The sequence below is a fragment of the Triturus cristatus genome, chromosome 2_1 (assembly GCF_964204655.1).
Source record: "Triturus cristatus chromosome 2_1, aTriCri1.1, whole genome shotgun sequence".
Lineage (NCBI taxonomy): Eukaryota > Metazoa > Chordata > Amphibia > Caudata > Salamandridae > Triturus > Triturus cristatus.
This window is the reverse complement of record NC_140581.1, coordinates 808107546-808133267: the sequence shown is the minus strand read 5'-3', so window position 1 is coordinate 808133267 and position 25722 is coordinate 808107546. Positions and strand designations below refer to the sequence as shown.

Here is a 25722-nt window from a genome sequence, read left to right as displayed (position 1 = left end):
TCTGACACAATTCAGCATAACAACAGGGAGAAAATTGGACTGCCATAGTTACCTATGTTGATGAGTAAAGAAAGAGTGCCTTGCATCAGCAGCAATGTGATGTGGTTTCCATTCTGCCCTTCGCCGTGAAGTAAAATCCCATCACGATGCATTGTTTTAAACTTCAACGATATCACATCTTTGGTGGGACTCATGGGTTTCTGATTAAATCGATAGAGGAGGCAGCTCTGTCCATCAAAATATGCAACGTCAGACCCTAGAAATTGAAGAATAAAAATATGATTACTTGAAAATAAAATGCCTCACACTCTTTCCCGCCATTTAAGAGAAGCTATTAAAAAACACATTTCGGTATTATACAGTGCCTTGTTATCAGCGGGCAGAAACTGTGAGGTAGTTTATTCTCCAGCAGACTTTCTGCAGCACATTAAATGTAGTGCTGGAAAGACATCTTGGTTAAATCAGAGGTCAATGGAATAGCCTGTTTAGAGTGAGGAAGAAATCAAACTCTTTCTGTGCCTGATAGATAACGTAAATAGTGCCATAGCGGGGCAGGGAGGTTTGTATAATTTCTCAATTTCTAACTCCATATACATCTTAACAGTTTCATTGGGGAACACTATTTTTCGATATCAGGGTGACTTCTGCTTTAATAAAGTGCACCTGCTGTCACGTGAGGAGAACAGCTAGTTATTTTCAAGGTCAACCGCATCCATTTTTCTTAGAAAAAAACAATTGCGATTTTAGCCCAAATAATCTCAAATCATGCCAGTCCAAATCAATTTTAGATTGAAGCCAAGATTGATAACTCAATGCAGGGCTTAAAGAAAATGTTCTCTTCACAAAGACAGGTAAGATGTAATAATAGTCACTGAAAGCAGCATTTATGGCTAGAATGAAGATGTATGTTATGTTATGAATTTTTTATGGAGTGATTACTTGACCAAAAAGATGTAAGGAATAACTCTAAAATTGGGAATAATCTCTTTTTTTACTTCACTCATTATTCTTGAAATAAGCAACGTAAACACTGTATAATTATTATTACAGCTTCAATTCAAGATGAATGAGATTCCAGGAGCTTTACAACCAGAAAAATATGCACTTCTTGTCTTGTGTTTTAAATGAAGTGTGCGTTCACCTAGTGGGCATATTTTAGGAAGGCGGGGCCGGCATGGGACACGCCGCATGTATGGCGGTCGTGCCGGCCCCCGATGACCACACAGGGGCGGGCCTGTCGCGCGCAAAGGTGACGCGACAGGCGCGCCCCGCCAATTGTTGGTGTCCAGGCTGTTGGGTCGTGCCCCGGAAGTGATTGTAATCACTTCCAGGTGCACGCGTCACATCAATGCCAAGCCGGTTAGAACCGGCCTGGCCGGATTAGGTTTTGAATAAAAGGCTGGGGAGCGGCGGAGTATACCTCTTTGCTCACCGCTCCTACAGCCTGCCCCTTAAGGACAACAGCCTCGCTAGGAGGCTGTATTGTTTAAATATTATCATTAAAAAATTGTTGTTAATAAATACGGCCGGGGGGTTTTCGAATCGCTAATCTAAAAATTCCTTGTGCTAAGCGTGTTACTGTCTTAGTACTGATAAGTGAGGAGGGGGTCTAGGCTGTACCTGACCATATGAAGAGCAGCTTCTGTCGCCAATGTTTTTTTAATATATTCACTGAAAAAACCATAGGTTTCACACACGTTATAGTTAGGAATTAGCATTTAAAAAACCTTGCAAATTCACTTAAAAAACCATAGGTTTCACAAATGTTATAGTTAGGTGGATATTTCACTCGTAAAAAACCAATGAAATTCCCCCGTTATAGTTAGTTCAGATAACTATAACTCGCGCACCCGCAATCCTCTGCTCATGACATATTACATCACTCATGACATGGTCAGTGGCATCACTCTTGACATCACTGATGACATCATCCTTGGGATAGATTGGCGGGCGCGCGAGTTATAGTTATTTGAACTAACTATAACGGGGGAATTTCATTGGTTTTTTTTGAGTGAAATATCCACCTAACTATAACATGTGTGAAACCTATGGTTTTTTAAGTGAATTTGCAAGGTTTTTTAAATGCTAATTCCTAACTATAACGTGTGTGAAACCTAAGGTTTTTTCAGTGAATTTGTACGGTTTTTTAAATGCTAAGTTATGTATGTATTATTATTATTTATATATATTTATTTGTCAATAAACTACGTATTAAAATTTTTTTTTTAATGGTTTTTCACGGTGCGCGCACGGTGCGCGCACCGCGCGTTTTTTTCTGCCTTCGGGGCCTTCAGGGACCCCCTGACAAAAGCTAGGGGGTCAGGAACTCTCTACCCTGCCCCCTTTTCACGTTTGCCACCTTCCTTTTCCACTCTCGCACTGAAAACAAACAAAATGGCGGCCGACACTTCCTGATTTCGACCGATTCGAACGTTGACTGACATGTAACAACCAATCAGAATTACGCTCGCGCACGTTAGGGTGCGTGCACGGTGCGCGCATGGTGCGCGGCTATAGATATGTATGTGCTTTTAACTGCAATTTTCTCAGGAACTACTGAACAGATTGACTCCATATATGCAAAAGGCACATCCCTGACCTGATGACTACCTCTCTGCCAAATTTCAAGTAATTCTGTTCAGCCGTTCGGGCTGTACCTTCGACTAAAGGTCCTATGGGAAAATGCATGGGGAAAACGCGTTTTGGGACCCCCCTTATTTCTAGGCCCCCGTTTGACGAATCCCCCCGAGACTTTCAGGGTAGGAGCTGAGCGGAGCGCCCCATTAGTTTTGAAAATTTCGCAAAGATTCGTCAACCGGCGCCAAAGTTATTCAAAATAGAATTTTGAGATTTCCTATGGAAACACGGTCCTAACTATAACTGTCTACTGGCGACCGCCAGTAGATAATGTATATGTATATATATATATATGTGAAGAAGACGGTTTATCCGTCGAAACGCGTCTGGGCGTCCTTGTGAAATAAAATATTTCTTTGATTTATCATCCCACGGAGTCAGCGCCTGGCCTTGTATGTTTGGAGTTCAGGATTGGTTTAATATATATATATATATATATATATATATATTGCTCTGCTACAAGGACGTGAAACAATGAATAAACATTACGCACAAACTGTAAAAACAATATCCTCTCATAAGTTAAATAGAAGTGGAGGAGATGTGCAGTGCTGGGTAATAACAAAAACCTAGTGTCAACGAAAATGATGAATTGCGTGTTTATTTTGCAATAAACCTCCACCGGCTCTGGAGAGTCCCAGACAGTATTTTGCACAGTCACGTGTGTGACAATCCTATTACCTCAGACATTTCTCGTTCCTCCGAAATGCAGCGATAGTACTTCTTTTATTAGTGGCAATAACTTCGGTTGTATTTTAGCCATAAGTGGTGAAAAATGTTCTAGCTCGGGGAATGCTAATGCTCGGAAGCTCCGAGTTATCTGCATCTGTAAATGTAACTGTCGCTGCCGCCTGCGTGGAAGTGTTGCTGTGGTAATTTACGGATCGAGTTTTGACTTCGTGCATATCTGGCATCACATAATGTGTAATGTTGGCTAAAACACCTAATCTCTCTCTTCCCCCACCTGCAGTCATTCACCTCTGTATAATTATAGACTGTTTAACATTTCATTAGATTACTTTGAATTTGTCTAAATGAGTTGAAACATGGGGCCCGAGTCCCAGCCGCGCTCATCGCTCTGGCAGAGGAGCGTCGCCCTCCCCTGCTGACAGCCAGTTGAAGGAAACGGGAAATATAAAATGATAATACATTGGTTTTATTATCGTTTTATTTTTCCCACTAGAGCCAGCCAAGTCTAGGCGGGCGGAGGTTGACTGTTGTTCCAGCCAGCAGGAGAGGAGTAGTGCACACTGTAAGTGGGCATGACGGTTTGCGTTGCCATCTTATGCCCGCCAAACCGTCATGGGCACTTAGGTTTCTCCACCCAGGCTGTGTTGCACAGCTCGGTTGAAGAAACAGCACAGACTCCCATGCACTGTCTGAGTGTCCAAGCCGCTCAGACCAATCCTGGTGCTGCTCTCATGCGATTGAGAGCAGCGCCGGGATTGGGTGGGGAGCCTGTGCTGGTGCCCCATGGACTGCTGGGACACCCTCAGGAGAGAAGAGGAGCACCAAGGCGGCCGGCAGTGTCGGAACTAGTACGTTTAAAACAAATTATCATTATTTCCCTAATTCCCCGTCCCGTCCCGTCCCACCCTCCACCACTTGAGTTTTGCGGTGGTCCCCACTGGCCGTGAACAACTTTTAAAAACACTATGGGCCAAAAACAGGCTGAAAAGTGTAAAAGTTAGATTGACCAGATTTTGAAAAACAAAATCTGAGATATTCCAAAACATAGAAACAGTAGTACAATTTTTCTTCTACAGAGGTGCACAGAATGACCTCCTTGACAGTACTCACCAACATAGAACACATAGGGGGTACTAAGTGTTATGAAATGCAGCTTTTAAGCACAATATCATGCATTCCTTGAATTGCGTTCTGGTGAGCTTTGGATACGAATCCTGCAGTGGAACATAGGAAAACTTGCCTTCAGGGGTCAGATTTTAGTTTCTGAATGCCTACAACATTTACGAGCATTCACAAAATTACAAGTAAAACCCAGCCTTGGCCCAACTTTTCTCCCATTGCCTGAGATGTACTACTGCAGATTTTTCCACATTCGTGGCAGGAAGCTCCACAGTACTAAAACCATTTCCCCTGACAGAAATCATTATTTGAATCCCTGGAAATGCATGGGTGAGTTAATAAAACTGCAAATGTACATTTATAGCTCCAAATACCTCTTCGAATTGGTCCTAATGATACCCGGCAGTTTGTGGGGCCTGATATAAAAATATGACTGGGCTTTCTATCGACCTCTTTTCATCATCTCCTCCTTTTTTATGCCTCTTTACCCACTTCCCTGTCCCCTGCATACACTTTTAAATGCATTCTCTCCCAACACACTATGGGGCAGATTTATAACGGACTTGCGCCACTTTTACGCCGCCGTTGCGTCACTTTTGTGATGCAGCGGCGGCATAAACCCTGCACCATGTTGCGCCCCATTTACAACGTGACGCATCTAGGGAGATGCGTCACGTTGTAAAGCCTGCGCCACATGTGGGCGTACCTGCACAGGGGGGGGCATTTCGGCGCAGGAACGCCTCCGAAAAGTACAAGATTTCACTCAGTCACTTTTCCGGCCATGCTGCGTCAAAACCCTGCGCCTGCTTGAAGCAGGCGTAAGGATTGACGCAGCATTATAACGATAGGGCAACCCCGAGCCTTGCTGGAGCTGCGTCGTGCTTGCGACGCAACTCCAGCAATGCGCCAACCTTCCGCCATCAGATGCGTCACGCATCTGTTTATCCTTGCGCCACGATGCGCTGCATTGTAAATGCGGCACATCTATTGTGGCGCAAGGGTAAACTTTCGTGACGCATCTTCCCTGGCGCATCCATGCTGATTTGTAGGGATGCGCCAGTAAACATAAATCTGCCCCAAACTGTATACTACATAAAGACTGCGCCTCTTCTTTGAAAATGTTTCCTTTACTCTGCACTTTGCGTATGGTGAAAGTTTCAATTGCGGTAATTTGACCCACAGAAAGAATTCACTGATTCTGTTTTTTCAGGGTCCGTGTCATGACTCTTATTTATTTGTCCTTCCGGCTGTTAGTTTTCAGAGCCAGAGCTCTAAGAACCTTCTATGTGAATCCATGTTGCAGATTCACTCTGTCAGTCAAAATGTCTGGGTTTAATTTGTTCTTTGCAGTTTTGTGTCACTCTCAGATCTCGACGAATCGTTCTCAGCTTTATTGATTGCCTATGATTCTTCATTTTAATTTGCATACGTTTCATTTTGTTTTGGGTTTAAATCTGCTCTTTCTTCACAGTTCTTTGGTTTTGATCGGTACTCCATTTCTGCTCATCAGTTCTCCTCCTCTATTTCTTTTTTTGTTGCTCCTTAATCACCCCAAGGGTCCCTCTGTTTCCATTAATTGTTTCAACTCGCACCTAAATTACATACAAGAGCTCACTGTTCATGTACAGCGTTCTTCATCCTCCATCGAAAAACTCTCTAAGGACAGGCTTGAATTCTAAAAAATATACACAATCAAGCCGTTTCTAATTTGTGTTCGTCTATAAATTTGTTCCTAATGTTTCTAGGTAAAATGTGTTACCGCTTTTAACAAACTTGCCATAATATTTAAACACTCAAAAATATATTGTGGTACAGGAATTCTGACCATTCGAAGCAAACTTAGGGCCTGAGTTTGATCTCAGCGGATGGGTTCCTCGTCACAATGGTGATGGATATGCCGTCCATCAAAATATAAATCCCATTATATCCCACGGGATTGATATTTCAGTGGAAGGCATATCAGTCACTGTTGTGACGGAATAACCCATCCACCGAGATCTATATCAGGCCCTTAGATATTGTTGAGCGGGGTTTTGAATGCATTAGTGCATTAGACAGACTAATGATGGAAATTGGCAGATAAGTCAAACTTTAAGCCAGAGGAAGGTTTGTCATGCTTTGGCCGTATGGTCATATTTCCTCAAACTGAGGCAAGTGTAGGCCCCAGTATTTTGGGCAGTTTACATATTATTGTGCAGTTTCTTGGTATTGCCCATGTAAAGAACATTACCGTAGCCAAACACAGGAGCTTAGAAATGTTACTATGGCCCTAAGGCAAACAAGGAAAATGGGTCCACTGGCTGCCTTGTTACGTTGTAAAACATAATCAGCTGGCAATGGGCCTCTTATCCCCCTGGATCCTGGTGATACTGCAACTGCTACACTCAATGATACCTACACCAATCTAGAATTAATTCCTGAACCAAAGTATGCTGATGAAGTGTTTACAGGACCAAAAATCCAACCTTCCTTAATTTGACCAGATGAAAAAAGACTGAATTAACCTGCTGATTGAATCCTGTTAATTGAATAGGAAATGGATGAATCCATTTAAGAGAAAGGCAGAAACAACAGTTTTAGTTCTAAAGGTAATCTATCATTGTTAACAGCATTAAGTTCCAATAAGCTCTTATCCTCACGAGACTTGTCCATATGAATTAGGTTGTAAATGCTTTATTTCTGTACTTCTAAGCATTTCAGGACACCATGGGCCTGATTCACAAAGCTTCTTCTTTGAGTAGTTGTTACTTACTCCAGACATAGTTGCAATTGTTTTTTAGATTCCTGAGAGCAACATGCTTACTCAAACAAAAAAAGTCAGCAAATGAGATTTGTGAACTAGTATGTCTTGCTGCTGAAAATTCATGAGTTATAAACACAGATGGGATAAAGAGGGAATACTCGAGATGAGCACAGAGAAAGTATCATCATTGTTTTGTTGATCATACATTTATCACAGCTGCAGCTCATAGGCAAACATAACATGAGGTATCATTTATATCTGAATATGTCAGCAAACATTGGTTTGGCACATTAGGCTGTCATTTGAAGAAAGAGAATGATCATAGAGTATGGGGTGATCTACTCTTTCGGGAGGAAAGGTAGCAGAGGCTGTTAGAAATGGGGTTTCTGGTTGGCTTGCGTATACACCTAAGCCAGGCAGAACCCACCACTCTAGTCAGGATAAGGCGGTTACACACCTGCGATAACCCCTGCTCACCCCCTTGGTAGCTTGGCAGAGCAGTCAGGCTTATCCCAAAGGCAATGTGTAAAGCGTTTGCACAACACACACACACACACACCAGTGACACACTAGGCACACTACAAAAGAGAATCCGCACAAGGTTATATAAAAATGTCCTTTGTATTATACATCAAACACATATTAGACCACAATCACATAATTCATTCTGCCAACTAGTCAGTGGTCATACTCACATAGAGCATAAATCACTTTGCCATAAGGAAACCATCTTGACGTCACAGAACAAAAATCACTTTGCCAACTAGGCAATAGTCACAACATTACATTTGGCACAATAAAGCAAATACTTATCAGTTGCACTGTTGTTTATACAGACATCATGAAAAACCACATTACTGTGCATATTCCACCCTCACATTATATGGTCCTCACTGTCCTGATTATCCAAGGCACCAAAACCACATTCATTAGGATTTCAGGGCATGAAATGCAGCAGTTGGGCTAGGGCTAAAGCGCATACCTCACTCAATATCACCAGTGCCACCTGGACTACACAGGTACCGCCATAAGCATATAGGTACAATGCACCTCTATTATAATGTAGGCATTAGTGGGAGCCCCAAGTGTGGCGACAGAAGCACCTGCCTGCCTATCCCAGGAACTATGGTGCTTTTGTTGGTGGTCCGAAACAGCACACTTTTCTAACTACAGCCACGCGGGACCAGAGAGGCAGTTGCAGCCCTTCAGCCGTGTTAGACCTGGTACCATTGGCGTGAGTCTCCCTTCCATTTTTTACTGATTGCCTCCTCTGTTTTTTATATGTCTGCTGGTTTAGATGAATTGGGCACTGTGCCACTGCTATTCAGTGCCACAGTGCAAGTGCTCCCTATGTTAAATTGATGTATTGATTAGTGACTCCATAATTGGATTATTTGATTTACTTGTCAGACCTTAGTATAGTGCACCATGCGTGCCCAGGGCCTGTAAATCAAATGCTGCTGGTGAGCTTGCAGCACTGATTGGGCCACCCACAGAAGCAGCTTGTAAAGTGTATCTCAGGCCTCCCATTGCAGAGCCTGCATGCAGTCTAGTACTGCCATGTCGACTTGGCAAGTGCACCCACTTGCCAGTCACTAAACCTTCCCTTTTCTACATATCAGACATCCCTAGGGTAGGCCCTAGGGCAGGGTGCATTGTATGTAAAAGGTAGTTCATGCCCCAAAGTGTGTGGCATGACCTGATAGTGAATTGCAGCCTATTTCGATTTTCACTATTGCAAGGCTACCTGTCCCCATTAGCCAGAATGGGCAGTTTGATTATAACACCTTATAATCCTAACTGACCAAGGGAACATGGTAGAAATTTGAGTTTAGTATACCTGAACTCAGAATGATAAAATACAACTTTTAGTGAAGTTGGTTTTAACATTCTGTGTTTGATAATACCACTTTTAGAAAGTAGGTATTTTCTTGCATAACCATCCAGCCTGCCTCTGCTAGCTTGTGTATTGTATGTCTGGATTTGTGAGTGACAGGGGCTGGGGGGCTCCAGGAGACATGGTGAGTCAGCATTACGCTGAATAGGACTAGGGCCTATATGCAGGAGGATTTGTGGGCGGAGTAGCACCTGGGCCTGAATACGGCTGGCTCCACCTCCTGGGGTGCGTCTGATGGCCTTGGCCCACACTGACAAAGGAAGAAGGTGTGCACTGGCAAAATGCACCCAGAACTGGTTTGGACTAGGTATAGGACCCTCTGCCTTCAGAGAACAAAGAGAATATTAGTATAAATATGGGGGCCCAGACCCCAAGATTTTAGATCACTTCTGGGAAAACAAGACAAACCTTTGCCAAGGAGAAGAACCAAGAAAGCTGCAGGAGTTTGGACTGCCTCTCTGCCAGTGTGCTATTTTGCTGGGTTGGCCTGCAGTGGTTTCTTTATTGCCAAGGAAAGGAGAAGGAACTTTTAAGGAACTTTTATCATCTTGCAGAATATTTCTCCAAGGGTTTGAACTTGTGCTTGCCTCTTGCTGAAGTCTCAGGGCTACAAGACTTCACCACCAGCTCAGCTCCCCTCTGAATATCCTTGCTGGGAATTCTGTCTGCAGAAGCCTACGTGTTGCTGGGAGCTGGAAGCGCGACTCAACGAGAAGAAGCGTGTCACCGTCGCAGCTGTGCCGTCGCATCGCCAGAGAAGCGTGTCGCCGCTGCAGAGGCCGTCGCCGCATCACCAGAGAAGCGTGTCTTCGCCGCAGTTGCTTGCTGTCGCATCACCGGAGAAGCGTGTTGCCACCGCAAGGGGCGCTGTCGCATCAACGGGGAAGCGTGTCGTGCCTCAGAAGTTGTTGAGTCGCCGCACGGCCGTCGGGAGTGCACGCATCGTCTTCACGTTGTCACAGCTCATCAAGGGCGCCATCTTATCGCATCGCACCAGATTGTCGCATCACATCGAGGCGCCATCTTGCCACATCGTAACCAGAAACGCAGTACAAGAATCAACGCATCACCTCCTCTCTGGAAGCAACTAGGCACATCCCCTACTCTGCGCAAGCATTGAGGAGTGATGCATCGCCTTCCCCAAAGCAAGGAACCATCGCATCACTGTCACTGCAAACCTTTTGTTAGTTTTGCGTTACGCATCCAAGGTACTTTTGTGAGAAACGTGTTACATTCATCATCAACTTGAACTAAGTTACTTCTATCATCTTTAAGTTTATTTTGAGTACAGTATTGTGGATTTTTGTCGTTTATGGTCTTGTGTTAAGTCTAGTAAAGATACTTATGTTTCTAAACGGGTGTGGTGTCCATTTGCAGTGTTTTCACTGTATTACTGTATGTGTTCACAAATGCTTTACACACTGCCTCTGAGATAAGCCTGCCTGCTTGTGCCAAGCTACCAAGGGGGTGAGCAGGGGTTATTTTAGAAGTGTACCCCCTTACCCTGACTAGAAGCAAGGGTCCCTATTTGGTCAAAGGTACCTACCTCTGCCAACTAGAGACCCCCAGTTCTGACAAGCCCCCACTGCAGGGATGACGGGAGACCTCACTGGGTCCCCCGCAAGTGTAATCCTTGGGGGAGCGAAGCTGCCCGCCAACGTGAGGTGTGGCTGCTGCCAGCCCCAGAAATGAGGAAATTAGGTAATCAGTAAAAACAAAATGAGCACAGTGTGTTGCGGTCGTCGGCCCAAAATGACATTGTTCTCTTTGTGGCCAGGATCTCTGAACCCAGTCCAAACCAGTTATGTCCTTCCTGGTGCAGAATGACCACAGGGAGACGACATTGTGAAAAAAGGAGACACAGCCTATTAAGGTGCAACTCCTCCCACCACTCTAAATTCAGACCAGGTCTATTCAGCACTGCGATGAGTCACCCAGCAAGGAAGGGCACACCTCACTCCCCGAGACTGTCTAGAGTGAATGCAAATCCCAGCTCCTGTCACTCAAACATCATACGCTGAATACACAAACAGCCACACAGAAGAGTAAAGTAAGAAAATGGTCCACATGTAAGGAAAGGGAATGTTTGGGCCTGGTAAGTGGGTGCACATGTCGGGGCAACATGGCAGTTTACAACTGGGCACGCAGACTCTACAGTGGTAGGTCTGAGACACATTTACAGGGCTGCTTAGGTGGGTGGCACAATGAGTGCTACAAGCCAACTAGTAGCATTTGATTTACCGGCCCTGGCACACACTGTGCACTTTACTAGGGACTTACCAGTAAATCAAATATGACAATCATGGATAACCAAGCATTGTCACAATTTATACAGAGAGCATATGCACTTTAACACTAATCAGCAATGGTAATGTGTTCAGAATCCTATGGCCAATGAAAACAGGGCCAGAAAAATAGGAGGCAAAAGGCAAAAAGTTTGTGGATAAACCAGTCAAAAGGGCTCGGTCTAAAAGAGGCCTATAGCTATTTCTACTTTGTTTAACTTTTTTTCTGATTTTTGCTTATACCAAATCATGCCCCACACAGACACACAGAAGATTGTTTATACCAAATTACGGTAGGATGTCATTACCTGGATTCAATGACTATAATTAGTTTAAAGAAGAGCTTAGGCAGAAGCAATCTTTGCTAATATATTCCTTTTTAAATGATCTATGCTGACTTCCTTATGAGGAACAATGTGTATAACTAGCAAAAACATTCTGTAAAATGTGCCAAATATTCTGTGAAGTGTGCAGAACAGAAGTACAAGAAAGCCTACACTTGAGGAAAGGAATGATGTATTTGGAAGGAAATATCCACAGTGACATAGATAAATGTGAAATAACATTAGCTTCACGACAAATGATAAAGAACTTTAAAATGGCTCCTATGCATTGCAAGATACAATGTTTGCACTGTAATGGGTGCTTAAATTAAGCCTAATGGTTTAGTACAGATAATCACCACTCCTCTAGGTTTTTTAAATGTCCCACTTTTGATATGTCCTCCTCTTATTATTTGATATTACCAGAAGTTCATTTTCCTTTCTTAAATGGGACAGTGCTATACCTTTAACTGAAACAACATTTGTTCCTTCCTGGATATATTATTTTATTCTGTTTACTTTGTTGCTGCAACTGCCTATGCTGAAGAGAATTCACAATGCCCGGCTGAATCTTAACTGTAATTCATCAAATTTTACACTAGTGTTTTTCACAAATAAATACCCCAATAATGTTTCAAACAAAAATTACCTTTAGCTCCACAGGACTATGCTGTACTATCATAACCTCAAATCGGGATATCATTCAGACATCGAATTGCTTTTTCATACAAGGTTCAAGTAAATCATATGACCACAAACTCCTAAATCAGGGTGATTATAGATAGAATCTGCTATTGCGTAAAAAGGGTAACCTGAGCAGATTACAGATACTGCCCTACTGAATGTTCGTGTCTGTATCATACCACAAGGGCTGTCTACATGAGCCATGTGGAAGAGTTTCAAAGCGGGGAAGTTCAATACAATAACCCCTCCCCTCTAGAACTGGAATATTTACATTTCTACAGGGCTATCCTCAGACTTTTAATACTGCAAAAAGGAATAGTCAAGATGAAGCTGACAGTTTTAAAAATGGTATCAGTGAAATGAATAGCAGTATAGACAATGTTTATAATGCTATACTTTGGAGCAGTTTATTTACACCCATCAACATAGGCTGACCAGTGACTACTTATTCATACAATTTCAGTGTTATATTTATCTGTGACGGAAAGTGATTCAGAATAGACCCCGATTCTACACAAGTCTCTGAGAAATAAAAGGAGGGCATTGACCATAAAAGGCAAGGTACACAGTTTTAAATTCATTTTTTGACTGATTTGAAGTAAGGGTGGGTGGAATTTGCGAAATTGCCTGTCGCAAAAATTCACGAAACGGCAAAAAATCTCTGCAAACACGCGAAATTCCACGTGCTCGCTGAGATTTTGGGCTGATTAATGTGTTACTGAATTTCACACTTCAACTCGGGCACCTGCTTTATTTATATCTGTAAGTGCTTCCTGTTGAGGTTTCATTTTTGTGACAGGAGCATCGTGCCAGACGGAATCCTGCCCTGCATATTTATCCAAGAAGATGCCACCATTTTGTGCAATACCTCTACTCAACTGGAGTACTTTCTACTGGCTAATCAGTAAGTGCTACCTCGGTGGGTAAATGTATAGTACTTTTCCTACACTACAGCTGCGTAAAGGGCCAGAAGAGTTGTCTCCAGCGACCATGTGTGTCTGTAACTTTTGCCACCGCGCCGATGGTCGAGTGAGCTGTCCATCATAGTGGGGAAAGGGCAGGAAGACGCTGCACACCGCTGGTGTGTGGGCTGGGGCCAAACGGGCGGGGCTTCTATGCAGTTAACATGCCTCTTGTTTATAAAGGGTCAGAGACCGACCAGAGCAGCAGATGAGGAGACAGAACCTCCTGGTGTCAGGAACTACACGGGGATTGCGCTCGAGAAACCCATGGATGCACAGACCTCCATCAAGGATTACAGCAAATTGTTGATGGTAGATATGGGGAGAAAGCACACCTGCCTAGCCTCCACCGTGCTCACGAATCTTTTGTGCTGATTAATGCTTTACTGAATTTGACCTTCAACTCGGGCACCTGCTTTATTTAAATCTGTAAGTGCTTCCTGTTGAGGTTTTAATGACAACGGCATCGTGCCAGAATGAATCCTGCCCTGCATATTTCCTTTCTGCCGCGGATCGCGGAAGTTTCGAAAATGTTGAAATTTCTCAATTTCCGGGAGCGGAACGGAAATTGTAGCCCACCCTTCTATATGCACTTGCAAGGGAGCCTTTTAAATAACAACAAAAATGATTTCCTCTTCAAGTACATACCTAGCCTTTGTTGCTGCATATATTTAATCAAGCACACTTTATGTTGCAGGTTTTTCTTCAAATAAAAATGGTGAAAGCTTATTTGTAGGCTTACATTTGGAATCTTATTGTTGTGCTCTTTTTGTGCTGCTTGCATCTTCTGTTTGCACATTGCAGGTGACTTACAGAAGGGTCAGATATTGTAATGTGCTTTTTATAAATTGCAAATGCAGTTGGGAGCTGTTTATTAGTCTCCAACAGCTCAGACTTCATTGTTCTTCACAAAGCTCTTTCTGCTGAGGCTCTCTTACCCCTACTTACCATTGTCAATGCCTCCCTCACTCAAGAAATCTTCCCCTTTCGAGACAGTCCAGATACTCCCACTCCTTAGGAAACCTACACTAAACCTGTTGACCTAGTCGACTACCGGCAGGTCACCAATCTACCGTTCAGCAGCCAAGATCATTGAAAAATCAGTCTATGTTTGTTAGAAGGTGGTTCTGACACTATGGGCTGCCCGGATTTTTTGCTTTTTGAGCACCTAATTGTTTAGCTTTTACTATGGGGGAGCCTCATAAGTTGGGACTCACCCACAGTGAACTCAGGATGTAAGAGACTGCATGGGGATTTTACTGCTGTTCCCCTGGCTTGACCAGGCCACTGCGCAGCAGCTGGAGTAAGGGACACCGGGCTGGTTACATGCAGACACATGTGAACATGCGTGTGAACACGTGTACGGGCTGCGCAGGGGAGATTCCTAGCGTGCGCAGTCCAGGAGCAGCTACAAAGTGAATGGTGTGGCAGGACTTATGCAGTATTAGGTGGTGATATGGAATAGGCTTTATACGCTGGAAAGAAACATGCCAAGGAAAGTCAGTGTGTTTTACTGTGTTTTCACTTCATTATTTCCCTAAGGGAATGTGGGGCCCATGGCTAAATTAACTTCCACAAGGCCTACAGTTTCCAGACATGCCCTAAAGTCCATTGTATTGGAGGTGAAAAGAAGTATTCTGCAGAGTCCAAAGTCATATTTGTACTGCTTTTGGGTCATCCAGAACTCTCATATTTCTGTAAGCCAGCCAGGACCAGACCCAGGCTGAGGGCTGACCTCAGCTGGATGGATTGATAACCTTTCTTCCACAAGCTAGGGCCTCCTCTCCACGAAGAGAAGATGTGAGGGGATACAGGCTCATCAATTAGCAGCTGTCACTGGGTGCCAGGCACTAGGCTGCACCAAGGAGGGAAGGCAGCGTGGGGGATGAGGCTTCAGACATGTGGCCAGAAACCCTGGAGGACACCATTTTGAACAAGCTCAGAGGCTGGACAAGGAGGGAGCAGGGGCAGGGACGTGATGTGTCGCTGTTTGATAGGACCAACAGAGACTTTCTGCCAGCCCCCTACTCAACTTTTAAAAAGTGCTTGCACAGGAAGAGAAGGGCTCTCTGGGGTGTGTGCTCGGCTGAGGCTGAAGGTGCTGGAGCCTGGCGCAATGGGCAGTTGGAAGGAGGGACCCCCTGACTGCCCCCAGGACCCTATCAGCACCAGAAGAAGAGCCCAGGACTGGTGCACAGAAACAGGGGCCTCTGCGCAGGGACAAGAGGGACCCACAAAGAGCCTGGCGAGAGGCTGGCGCAGGGAGCCAGTGAAGACAGCACCCTGCTGAATCAGAGACCCTCAGGGAAGAGGAGAGTGTTCCCAGTGGCGGGGGCTGGTAAAGAGGAGCATGAAGTGCCCCATAATGCCTCGCCAGGAATTTGGAAATCTGCTGTTTTGGTGCTTTGTGGCCCCCAGAGGAGAGGGGCCACCCTCACTTGTGAAAAGGTGCTGGGGGAGCGGCTGGGGGAGCACAGTCTTCCCCCCCCCCCCCCCCCCAGCACGAAGAAATCTGCAATTTTTGTGCCTGGTGGCCTCCAGAGGAGGGGGTCAACCTCATCTGTGAAAAGGGGTGCAGGGGGGTGGCAGGAGCACCGCAGTCTCCCCCAGCATAAAGAAGAACAGTCAACCCCTAAGTTTCACGGGGCATCTGAAAGAATAACCCCTCAAGGGCTCAGCAGAAGGGCTGAGTTGGGGATGTCTGGAGAAGGGCATCCCCTGGAGGTGAAGTGGTGTGATTGCACCGAAATGCATTTACTATTGGTTATTTCTTTTTAGGTGGACTGAAAGTCACATGTGTAAAGTGAAGTACCTGTGTAAGGTGATGTTAAGCTAAATGGAGTTATGTTGCTGGACCCTCCTGCTAGGGGGTCTGGCTGTATTTACGTAATCCCATGCTTTTGTGATTCCTTTTAAAGTGAAGAGGCACACTGCAGGAGAAGTGTAGTTGACAGGAGTACTTCTTTTGAAGGGACTGTAAGTCACATGTGTAAGGAGATGTCATAGGCCAAGTGGGGCTATGTGGCCAGACAGTCCTGCTAGGGTGTCTGGCTGTATATGAGCAATCCTGTGATTTCATCTGTGATGCCCTAAGGGGCTGTAATTGCAATGCATTCAAATGATCAACCAAGGTGATGAGTACTGTCATTCTAAAGTGTGCGTAAACATGGATTCTTGCTGCTGCGCTTAGGTGAAGACCCCAGACTGCTAGCCCTTAAGATATAGAGGTGCATACTTTATGGTCAGTAGGAGATGCTCAGTCAGGGTCATGTGTCACCAAGGCAGGTTTACCCCTTTTTAATGCTGGTTGAGGTAATGGGGTGGGTCGCCACTGGGACGGTGCCAGTGCGCAGGGCCCTCGCTCCAGGTTATGTTCAACTAACTGCATTGGGGGCAAGTTAATGTGCATACATGGGAGTGGTGATACTAGACCCCCCCCTGCGGGAGGGGTGGAGATGTTATGCAATGTCACAAAGTAATTCCAACAGCTTATGTATATTTGTAAATTGGTGCATGGTATTGAGTGGTGTGTGTTTTTAATAAATGTACTCTTACTTTTATAAAGCAAAGTACAGACTGGACAATCAATTATTGAGTGTTATTTTTGTGCACCTGCAGATGGCGATTACTAGCCCACACCACCTCCCTTGAGTAAGCCTCAGACTGCTCTGCAACGCTACCCTCTGAGAGTCAGGCGCTACAATTGGGTGTTTGGTTCCCAGTGAAGGACAAATGTAGTCATGTTATTTGTGCAGGCCTCACAGATGCTGCCTCGTTTTCCAACATTGGTGTCTAGCGTCGGGAAACATAGTATCCCATTCTGGTGTGCATTTATAGCATTTGATAAGTCCAGTTTTGCCACATATTACCTATGCAGCAATGAGCAAATGGAAGAGCGCAAGGCTCTGAGAAAGGTTCAAAGTTTTGGTTATGTGAACTAAAGGTATGGGAAAGGAAAGCCCCGCGCCCATATGTGTCATGTGAAGTTATTATGGTTTACATGTAAGCTGTATTGATATGACCGTGCTATGATGATTATAATGTGCTAGCGGGATGGTGCTTTCCAGGAAATGATTGCATACAAATGTTCTAAGCCATATTGTACACCTTTGAACCCTAACACTACATACACTACACCTGCATGAGGAGGGTGTCTCCTCAAGAGATAGGGACAGCAACTGATACCTACATCACAGGTGGGGGTGTAGGGGTGGATTGACCTTCAAGGGGGACAGGAGAAGTAGGGGTCCTGGGAGGTTCCCGCGCTTTTTAAGGGCAGGGAGGGTTTCCAAAGGAGGGGCCCCAGATATCCTTCCCCCACTGGTAGTTTCTTGCTAATGGCGCAGGCCAAAACCACTGAAAGGGTGGGGCAGGAGGTTTCTTTACCCCGGGTAGTAGCGCCCCAGGTGATCCCATGGTGGGGGACCCCAAGAAACTTTTCCCACAGTGGGTGGAGGGTGTGGTAGAGTTGAGTGTCAGGCAGGTCCCCCAGGTTAACTGGTGGGGATGTGAGCAACCCAGGGGTGGCCCCTGGTAGCGGGTGGCCCCCAAGGAGGGGAGTTCTTGAGTGATGGTGTGTAGTGGTAGCCCCTATGTACCCTAGGTGGGCTAGGTAACTGACCCAGTGGAGATCTGAGTGGGGGCGATGTGCTCCCTAGTTTCCAAGGAAAAGGTTAGTGGTGGATCCTGAGGTGTCGGGGTCGGGTGGCCGGTGACCAGGCCGGTAGGTCCGGTGGGACTTGAACCCCAGGACCAGGAGCTGGTGGAGGGAACCTGAAGTGGTGGCTGGGGCGATGCCTAGCCAGTAACCAGTCAGGTAGGTCCTGTGGGACTTGGACCCAAGGACCAGGAGCATGGGGGTGTTCCCTAGTTCAAGGCAGGAGGTGGACTTCTGCAAGGTAGTACCACCCTGGACACAGGTGGGGCCCAGCTTAAGTGAAGGGACCCTGTGTTTCGCGAAGGGGTGGTGCAGGCCTAGCCAGGAACTTTAGGGTCCCTGGCTGAGAGTGGTAGTACTACCCTGAAGGCAGGTGGGGCCTATCTTAAGTGAAGGGACCCTGCTCTTCATAAGGGGTGGTGCAGGCCATCCAGGGTCCATGTAGGTCCCTGGGCGGTCTCCCAAGGCGCTGCAGGGAGACCGGGGAGAGCCATGAGAGGTGGGCCTGGGTCTAGCTAACTCGGGACCCACAGGCTCTCTAAGGGTACTCCAGGAGGAGAGCGCACCTCTTGGAGGGAAGGGTCCATAGGCCCTGTTCTCGCAGCGGAGAACAAGGAAGGGGTCTAGGTTCCCGGGGTAGTTTCCGAGTGGAGCTACTGACGGGGGGAATGAGCTGTAGCATGTCTGATGAGGCACCCTCAGTGTTCCTCCCTGGCACTGCCAGTGTGGTGGTGAGGCCGGTCTGAGGTCCTATCAGGGAGCCAGGCCAGTGGCCAAAGGGGGCTTTTCTGTGTGGGGAAGCACAAGTGGCTGTGCTTTCTTTAGGGAAGACAGTCATCCCGAAAGGGTGGTGGCAGCAGAATGACCTCAGCGGCAGGCTGAGGGTGAGGGTCCAGAGAGATTGCATCTTTGGGGTGCAAGGACCAAAACGGAGAGAGGGTACTGGTTGGAACAAACTCTGGAAGGGAGACCAGCTAGTGACCCCGGGGATGGGATTTAGACCTATCCCAGAAGACCGCATCAGTGCTGAGGCACTGGACCCTTGTCCAGAGAAGTGGTAGGCATAGTGTTGCATGCCCAAGGGCAAAGGTGAGCCTAGTTAGGCTGAGTCCATGTAGATCATGAGTGACCTAGAGGTATCTAACCTAGAGCCCGGGGGGTTCTTAGGGTAGTCTGGGATCCCTGTCATGGGTGGAGATTTCATGGATGGGAGGAGTAGGTGGTCTAAGCGGATAACTGGTCAGTAAGGGGGGTCTGGTCAGAACCCCTTATAACTAGTTATCGCTGACTACGGGAAGTGTACCCATGTAGAGTGGCTACTTCTTCCCTGTAGGAATCAGCTGGGCACGGCGTGTGTTAGAAGGTGGTTCTGACACTATGGGCCGCCCGTATTTTTTGCTTTTTGAGCATCTAATTGTTTAGCTTTTACTGTGGGGGAGCCTCATAAGTTGAGACTCACCCACAGTGAACTCAGGATGTAAGAGACTGCATGGGGATTTTACTGGTGTTCCCCTGGCTTGACCAGGCCACTGCGCAGCAACTGGAGTAAGGGACACCGGGCTGGTTACATGCAGACACATGTGAACATGCGTGTGCACACGTGTACGGGCTGCGCAGGGGAGATTCCTAGCGTGCGCAGGCCAGAAGCAGCTACAAAGTGAATGGTGTGGCAGGACTTATGCAGTATTAGGTGGTGATATGGAATAGGCTTTATACGCTGGAAAGAAACATGCCAGGGAAAGTCAGTGTGTTTTACTGTGTTTTCACTTCATTATTTCCCTAAGGGAATGTGGGGCCCATGGCTAAATTAACTTCCACAAGGCCTACAGTTTCCAGACATGCCCTAAAGTCCATTGTATTGGAGGTGAAAAGAAGTATTCTGCAGAGTCCAAAGTCATATTTGTACTGCTTTTGGGTGATCCAGAACTGTCATATTTCTGTAAGCCAGCCACGACCAGACCCAGGCTGAGGGCTGACCTCAGCTGGATGGATTGATAACCTTTCTCCCACAAGCTAGGGCCTCCTCTCCACGAAGAGAAGATGGGAGGGGATACAGGCTCATCAATTAGCAGCTGTCACTGGGTGCCAGGCACCAGGCTGCACCAAGGAGGGAAGGCAGCGTGGGGGATGAGGCTTCAGACATGTGGCCAGAAACCCTGGAGGACACCATTTTGAACAAGCTCAGAGGCTGGACAAGGAGGGAGCAGGGGCAGGGACGTGGTGGGTCGCTGTTTGATAGGACTAACAGAGACTTTCTGCCAGCCCCCTACTCAACTTTTAAAAAGTGCTTGCACAGGAAGAGAAGGGCTCTCTGGGGTGTGTGCTCGGCTGAGGCTGAAGGTGCTGGAGCCTGGCGCAATGGGCAGTTGGAAGGAGGGACCCCCTGACTGCCCCCAGGACCCTATCAGCACCAGAAGAAGAGCCCAGGACTGGTGCACAGAAACAGGGGCCTCTGCGCAGGGACAAGAGGGACCCACAAAGAGCCTGGCGAGAAGCTGGCGCAGGGAGCCAGTGAAGACAGCACCCTGCTGAATCAGAGACCCTGAGGGAAGAGGAGAGTGTTCCCAGTGGCGGGGGCTGTTAAAGAGGAGCATGAAGTGCCCCATAATGCCTCGCCAGGAATTTGGAAATCTGCTGTTTTGGTGCTTTGTGGCCCCCAGAGGAGAGGGGCCACCCTCACTTGTGAAAAGGTGCTGGGGGAGCGGCTGGGGGAGCACAGTCTTTCCCCCCCCAGCACGTAGAAATCTGCCATTTTTGTGCCTGGTGGCCTCCAGAGGAGGGGGTCAACCTCATCTGTGAAAAGGGGTGCAGGGGGGCGGCAGGAGCACCGCAGTCTCCCCCAGCATAAAGAAGAACAGTCCACCCCTAAGTTTCACGGGGCATCTGAAAGAATAACCCCTCAAGGGCTCAGCAGAAGGGCTGAGTTGGGGATGTCTGGAGAAGGGCATCCCCTGGAGGTGAAGTGGTGTGATTGCACCGAAATGCATTCACTATTGGTTATTTCTTTTTAGGTGGACTGAAAGTCACATGTGTAAGGTGATGTTAAGCTAAATGGAGTTATGTTGCTGGACCCTCCTGCTAGGGGGTCTGGCTGTATTTACGTAATCCCATGCTTTTGTGATTCCTTTTAAAGTGAAGAGGCACACTGCAGGAGAAGTGTAGTTGACAGGAGTACTTCTTTTGAAGGGACTGTCACATGTGTAAGGAGATGTCATAGGCCAAGTGGGGCTATGTGGCCAGACATTCCTGCTAGGGTGTCTGGCTGTATATGAGCAATCCTGTGATTTCATCTGTGATGCCCTAAGGGGCTGTAATTGCAATGCATTCAAATGATCAACCAAGGTGATGAGTACTGTCATTTTAAAGTGTGCATAAACATGGATTCTTGCTGCTGCGCTTAGGTGAAGACCCCAGACTCCTAGCCCTTAAGATATAGAGGTGCATACTTTATGGTCAGTAGGAGATGCTCAGTCAGGGTCATGTGTCACCAAGGCAGGTTTACCCCTTTTTAATGCTGGTTGAGGTAATGGGGTGGGTCGCCACTGGGACGGTGCCAGTGCGCAAGGCCCTCGCTCCAGGTTATGTTCAACTAACTGCATTGGGGGCAAGTTAATGTGCATACATGGGAGTGGTGGTACTAGACCCCCCCCCGCGGGAGGGGTGGAGATGTTATGCAATGTCACAAAGTAATTCCAACAGCTTATGTATATTTGTAAATTGGTGCATAGTATTGAGTGGTGTGTGTGTTTAATAAATGTACTCTTACTTTTATAAAGCAAAGTACAGACTGGACAATCAATTATTGAGTGTTATTTTTGTGCACCTGCAGATGGCGATTACTAGCCCACTCCACCTCCCTTGAGTAAGCCTCAGACTGCTCTGCAACGCTACCCTCTGAGAGTCAGGCGCTACAATTGGGTGTTTGGTTCCCAGTGAAGGACAAATGTAGTCATGTTATTTGTGCAGGCCTCACAGATGCTGCCTCGTTTTCCAACAATGTTCAACTCCAAGATCAGATCAGTGCTTACAATCTCTAGCACATCTACCAGTCTGGCTTCAGATCACGCTGCAATATGGAGACCGCTACCTAACACATTGTAGATAATGCCCTCTTGATGAACCATGACTCCTGATATTGTTGGATCTCTCAGCTGCCTTCTACACAATCAACCTTCATTCCCTTATATTAACCCTAAAGTCTCAAATGGGATTTACCAGCAATCTCCTTCACTGATTCTCATCTTATCTTTCCAACCTACACCAGTATGTTCACATGGATAAATCCAGGTCACAAAATAGCTCTATCACCTGTGGAGTCTCTTGCCATCTTCGACCTTTATACGGAGTCACTTAGTTCTCTACTCACAGAAAATAGCCTCAAGATTCACCAATGTTCTGATGATACACAACTCCACTTGAAAGTCTACTCTGCTTCCTGTTATTTGCCAAGAATAACAAACATGATACTATAAAAACATGGCTCAATGACCTGAACCTTGATGGCTTCAAACCCCAACTCTCCCCGAATGCCTAATCAGTAGGATTTAATCTGGACTCCAAGCTCACCCTCCAGGAACACATTGCCAAAGAAACAAAGAAGGACTCGTGCCAACCCTGTCTGCCCCCTTAATTTTCCTTCTAGACACCAGACACCAATCCCAGCATGAGAAGGGCTGCCCACAGAACTGTTCTGAGTGACCACAAGGGAAGTTTTGCCCGTTATCAAGTCAAACCTCTGGGTGGGCACTTGAAGCTCTGCCCCAGGGTATTTCTTCCATGTTGGTTTTATGTAGCGAAAGGCACTGTCGGATAGTTTACAATAAAATACACAGGAAGTGCTGCAAAAGTGGATAGGGAAACATTTACCCCATTGTTTAGGATATGGCCAGGAGTTTCCCCACCCACAGGCTGGCAATAAATGTGGCGCCCTCAATACCCCCTTCAGAACACATCTGGACTTGTGGAAGACAGAATAGGGATTGCACATTCTGTTTAATCCCAGGGGCTAGGACTCCTCCCACTTGTACCAGGACAGAAAAGGGGAAACCCCAGGGGCTAGCTGGCAAGCCTCCTGTTAAGTTACAGAAGCACAAAAGCTGCAAGAAGCTCAAATCTTTGATGAGCTCAGCTGACCAGTTTCAACTGAATTTGGCCTGGACCATTTTTGCACCTTCTGGAAGACTCAGCCCTAACCCCAAGTGCTACCTAAAATGTCTTGAACCCTGGGCTGGAGTTAAAGTGTACTCTTTCCCCCCATCACAACTGCAAGACTTGGCAGTTAGAAACTTTTTCTGAAATTTTTACCAAAAGAACCAACATCTACTACAGGATTGACGTCTAGCCACCGGCGGCAACATTAATCCACTAGTCAGATTCAGCTTGCCAGTTTGCCCCACTAAAAGTCGACTTCCAGGGAAATGTCTAAGTCCAAATGTAAAGGACATCACCAGCACCAGCATTAAGCAGCACCCCGTAATTGAAGACAGCTTCCTGGGTCGAGACTCAGAGCTTTCCCACCATCCATGTAGAGAGCCTCAAACTTCTTGCTAAAGCCAAGGCTCCCACCGACCACCTGTGCCTTAGTCGGTCACTGTCAACAAGCCCCTCTCTGGATCCAGACCACAGCTCGACCCGTTGATGGCATCTGACTTTTCCGCCCAAAAATGACTAAGTGAGAAGGTAAACTTTCCCCAGGGGTGAACTTGGTCCCTGTATCTGACCCGCACTTCAACATGATCGGCCATAAGTTTTGACCTTGACCTTGTGTAGCGTAACCAGATACCCATGGTTTGTGTTTTGGATTTTTGCACTTGAATTGCTTTAAACTTTGAAAGCCCATATCGCCAGTTCTCCTCATTGGATTTTTGTTGTTTTGGTGTCTATTTGCTCATGAAAACTTTTTCTGTTTTCATTGATTAGAGCACGTTTTTTATTGTGCTGTTCTTTCTACTTTTTTACTGTTTTAGTACTGATAAATGCTTTACACATTTCTCCTATATTAAGCATGCTTGCCCTGTCCTACAGCTACCAAGCGGTGAGCTCAGTTTAAAATTTTTTACATCTAACTGGACCTGGTTCAGAAATGTGACATTATTACTTGTTGAGGGCTCTCATTCGCTCCAACTAACAATCCACATTCTCACAATGAAATTGTTAAATTATGTGTTATATTTTAAGCTGCAAGGGAAAAGAATGTCCTTCACACTTGAACACCATATATACACTCTGGGAAACTATGCAAGACACCAGTGCACAAAACGCCAATTGACAGTTATGGCAATTTTGAATGATAAGCTTTTCACAATATCAATAGGTCTGGTTTATACCTTAAACTGCCTCTTCATTGATTAGTGATTTTGTGTGTCCATGTGTGGTACTGCGGATGGGCAGGTCAGTGAGGTTAAAAATTAGTCAGTAGCTGGATGAATGGACGCATGATTAAATGGTGATGAGTTATTGAGTGTCTAACCATTGACTTGCGTTCCTTCCCTCAGCAATCAACAGTACCACACAGACACATTTATCAATATATAAAGAGGCATTAACAATCATAAGCTAGACTTACTGTTCCGACTTCCCTATTCATGCAGGCATTGAGAAAAGTAGGATCCTCTTCCCTGTTCATCTTTTACACCAAAGGTAGGGGCATATCATCAAGGCCATGCGATAATTATCGCTCAGCGCTCTTAGCGCAAGGATAATTATCGCCGGCCAACTCTGAATTTTATCGCAGAGATAGAGTGCTATCAGCAACGATTATCTCCAAAGCGATAAAATTCTGAGCGCAAGCTGCCAATTGTGCGATTATTGCTGGAAATACAGCGATAATCGCACAAGGTTTGGCGAAAGCTTGCTGATAGGGCATGATATCCACCTTACATAGGATATCATGGCTAAGTCAGTTTTGAAGCAGGCGTAAGGAAAGTACCGATAACAGAGGTTATCGCTACTTTGCTTGTCGCTCTGCAGGTTAGCGTGCCCATTGATAATTGGAGAAATGTCGCTTCTCCAGTTATTTATTTATTTTTTTTACACAATAAGCAACTGTTCTAGGAAAAGTGGAAGATAATGATCTGCCGTGGTAGTGGAATAATCTTTTACAGCCCAAATATCAGGTGGAATATTCAAGATATTGAAGTAAAAGCCTCACTCACATAATAGTGACATGCTTCATCATAGGCAAATACTCCACACCCAGAGAAGATGGTACTCTCCGGGCGGACTCAACCAATGATATAATGGGAGTTCTTAGATAAGTGGGTACTGGTTAAGCAGGGAACCAGACTTTAATTAAAAATACCTGCGAGAATACCCTTACTTGGTCCTTTATTCTTGGGTTCTCTTGGTATCGTTAAAAACTTTGTGTTGGGGTTATTTTGGATCTGATTTGATTCAAATGTACCCTCGATATTGTGCCAACATGTTTCGGCCCTTTCAACTAGCCCAATCGGGTCTGGGGGCCTTCGTCAGGGCTATAAATATGTTCTGTATTGATATATCCCTGCCGTGCGTCAATGCATGTGTTACATGCACCCCGTAAGTGAGGCCTAATGCACTCACCTGTACATGTTCATACTCCGACACCAGTAGTTTTTCTGTTAGAGATATCAAACAGGAACAGATTTTAACATTTAACCTTTATAAACATAGGAATTACTACTATATCTAAGTTGTGCTCTTAATTTTTACAATGAAGATGGAGTGTAAGTGCACCACCTGACTATG

The 25722-nt window shown here is 45.9% G+C and overlaps 1 protein-coding gene across 2 annotated transcripts in view; it reads right to left on the bottom strand.

Annotated features, from left to right (window-relative positions):
• The window catches only part of CNTNAP4 (contactin associated protein family member 4), a 1754782-nt gene that overhangs the window by 786928 nt on the left and 942132 nt on the right, over positions 1 to 25722 (bottom strand). For both annotated transcript variants that reach the window (XM_085632834.1, XM_085632836.1), the window contains exon 5: positions 53 to 256. In XM_085632834.1, coding sequence (XP_085488960.1) covers positions 53 to 256 — 204 coding nt within the window. The remainder of the gene's footprint in view (positions 1 to 52; positions 257 to 25722) is intronic.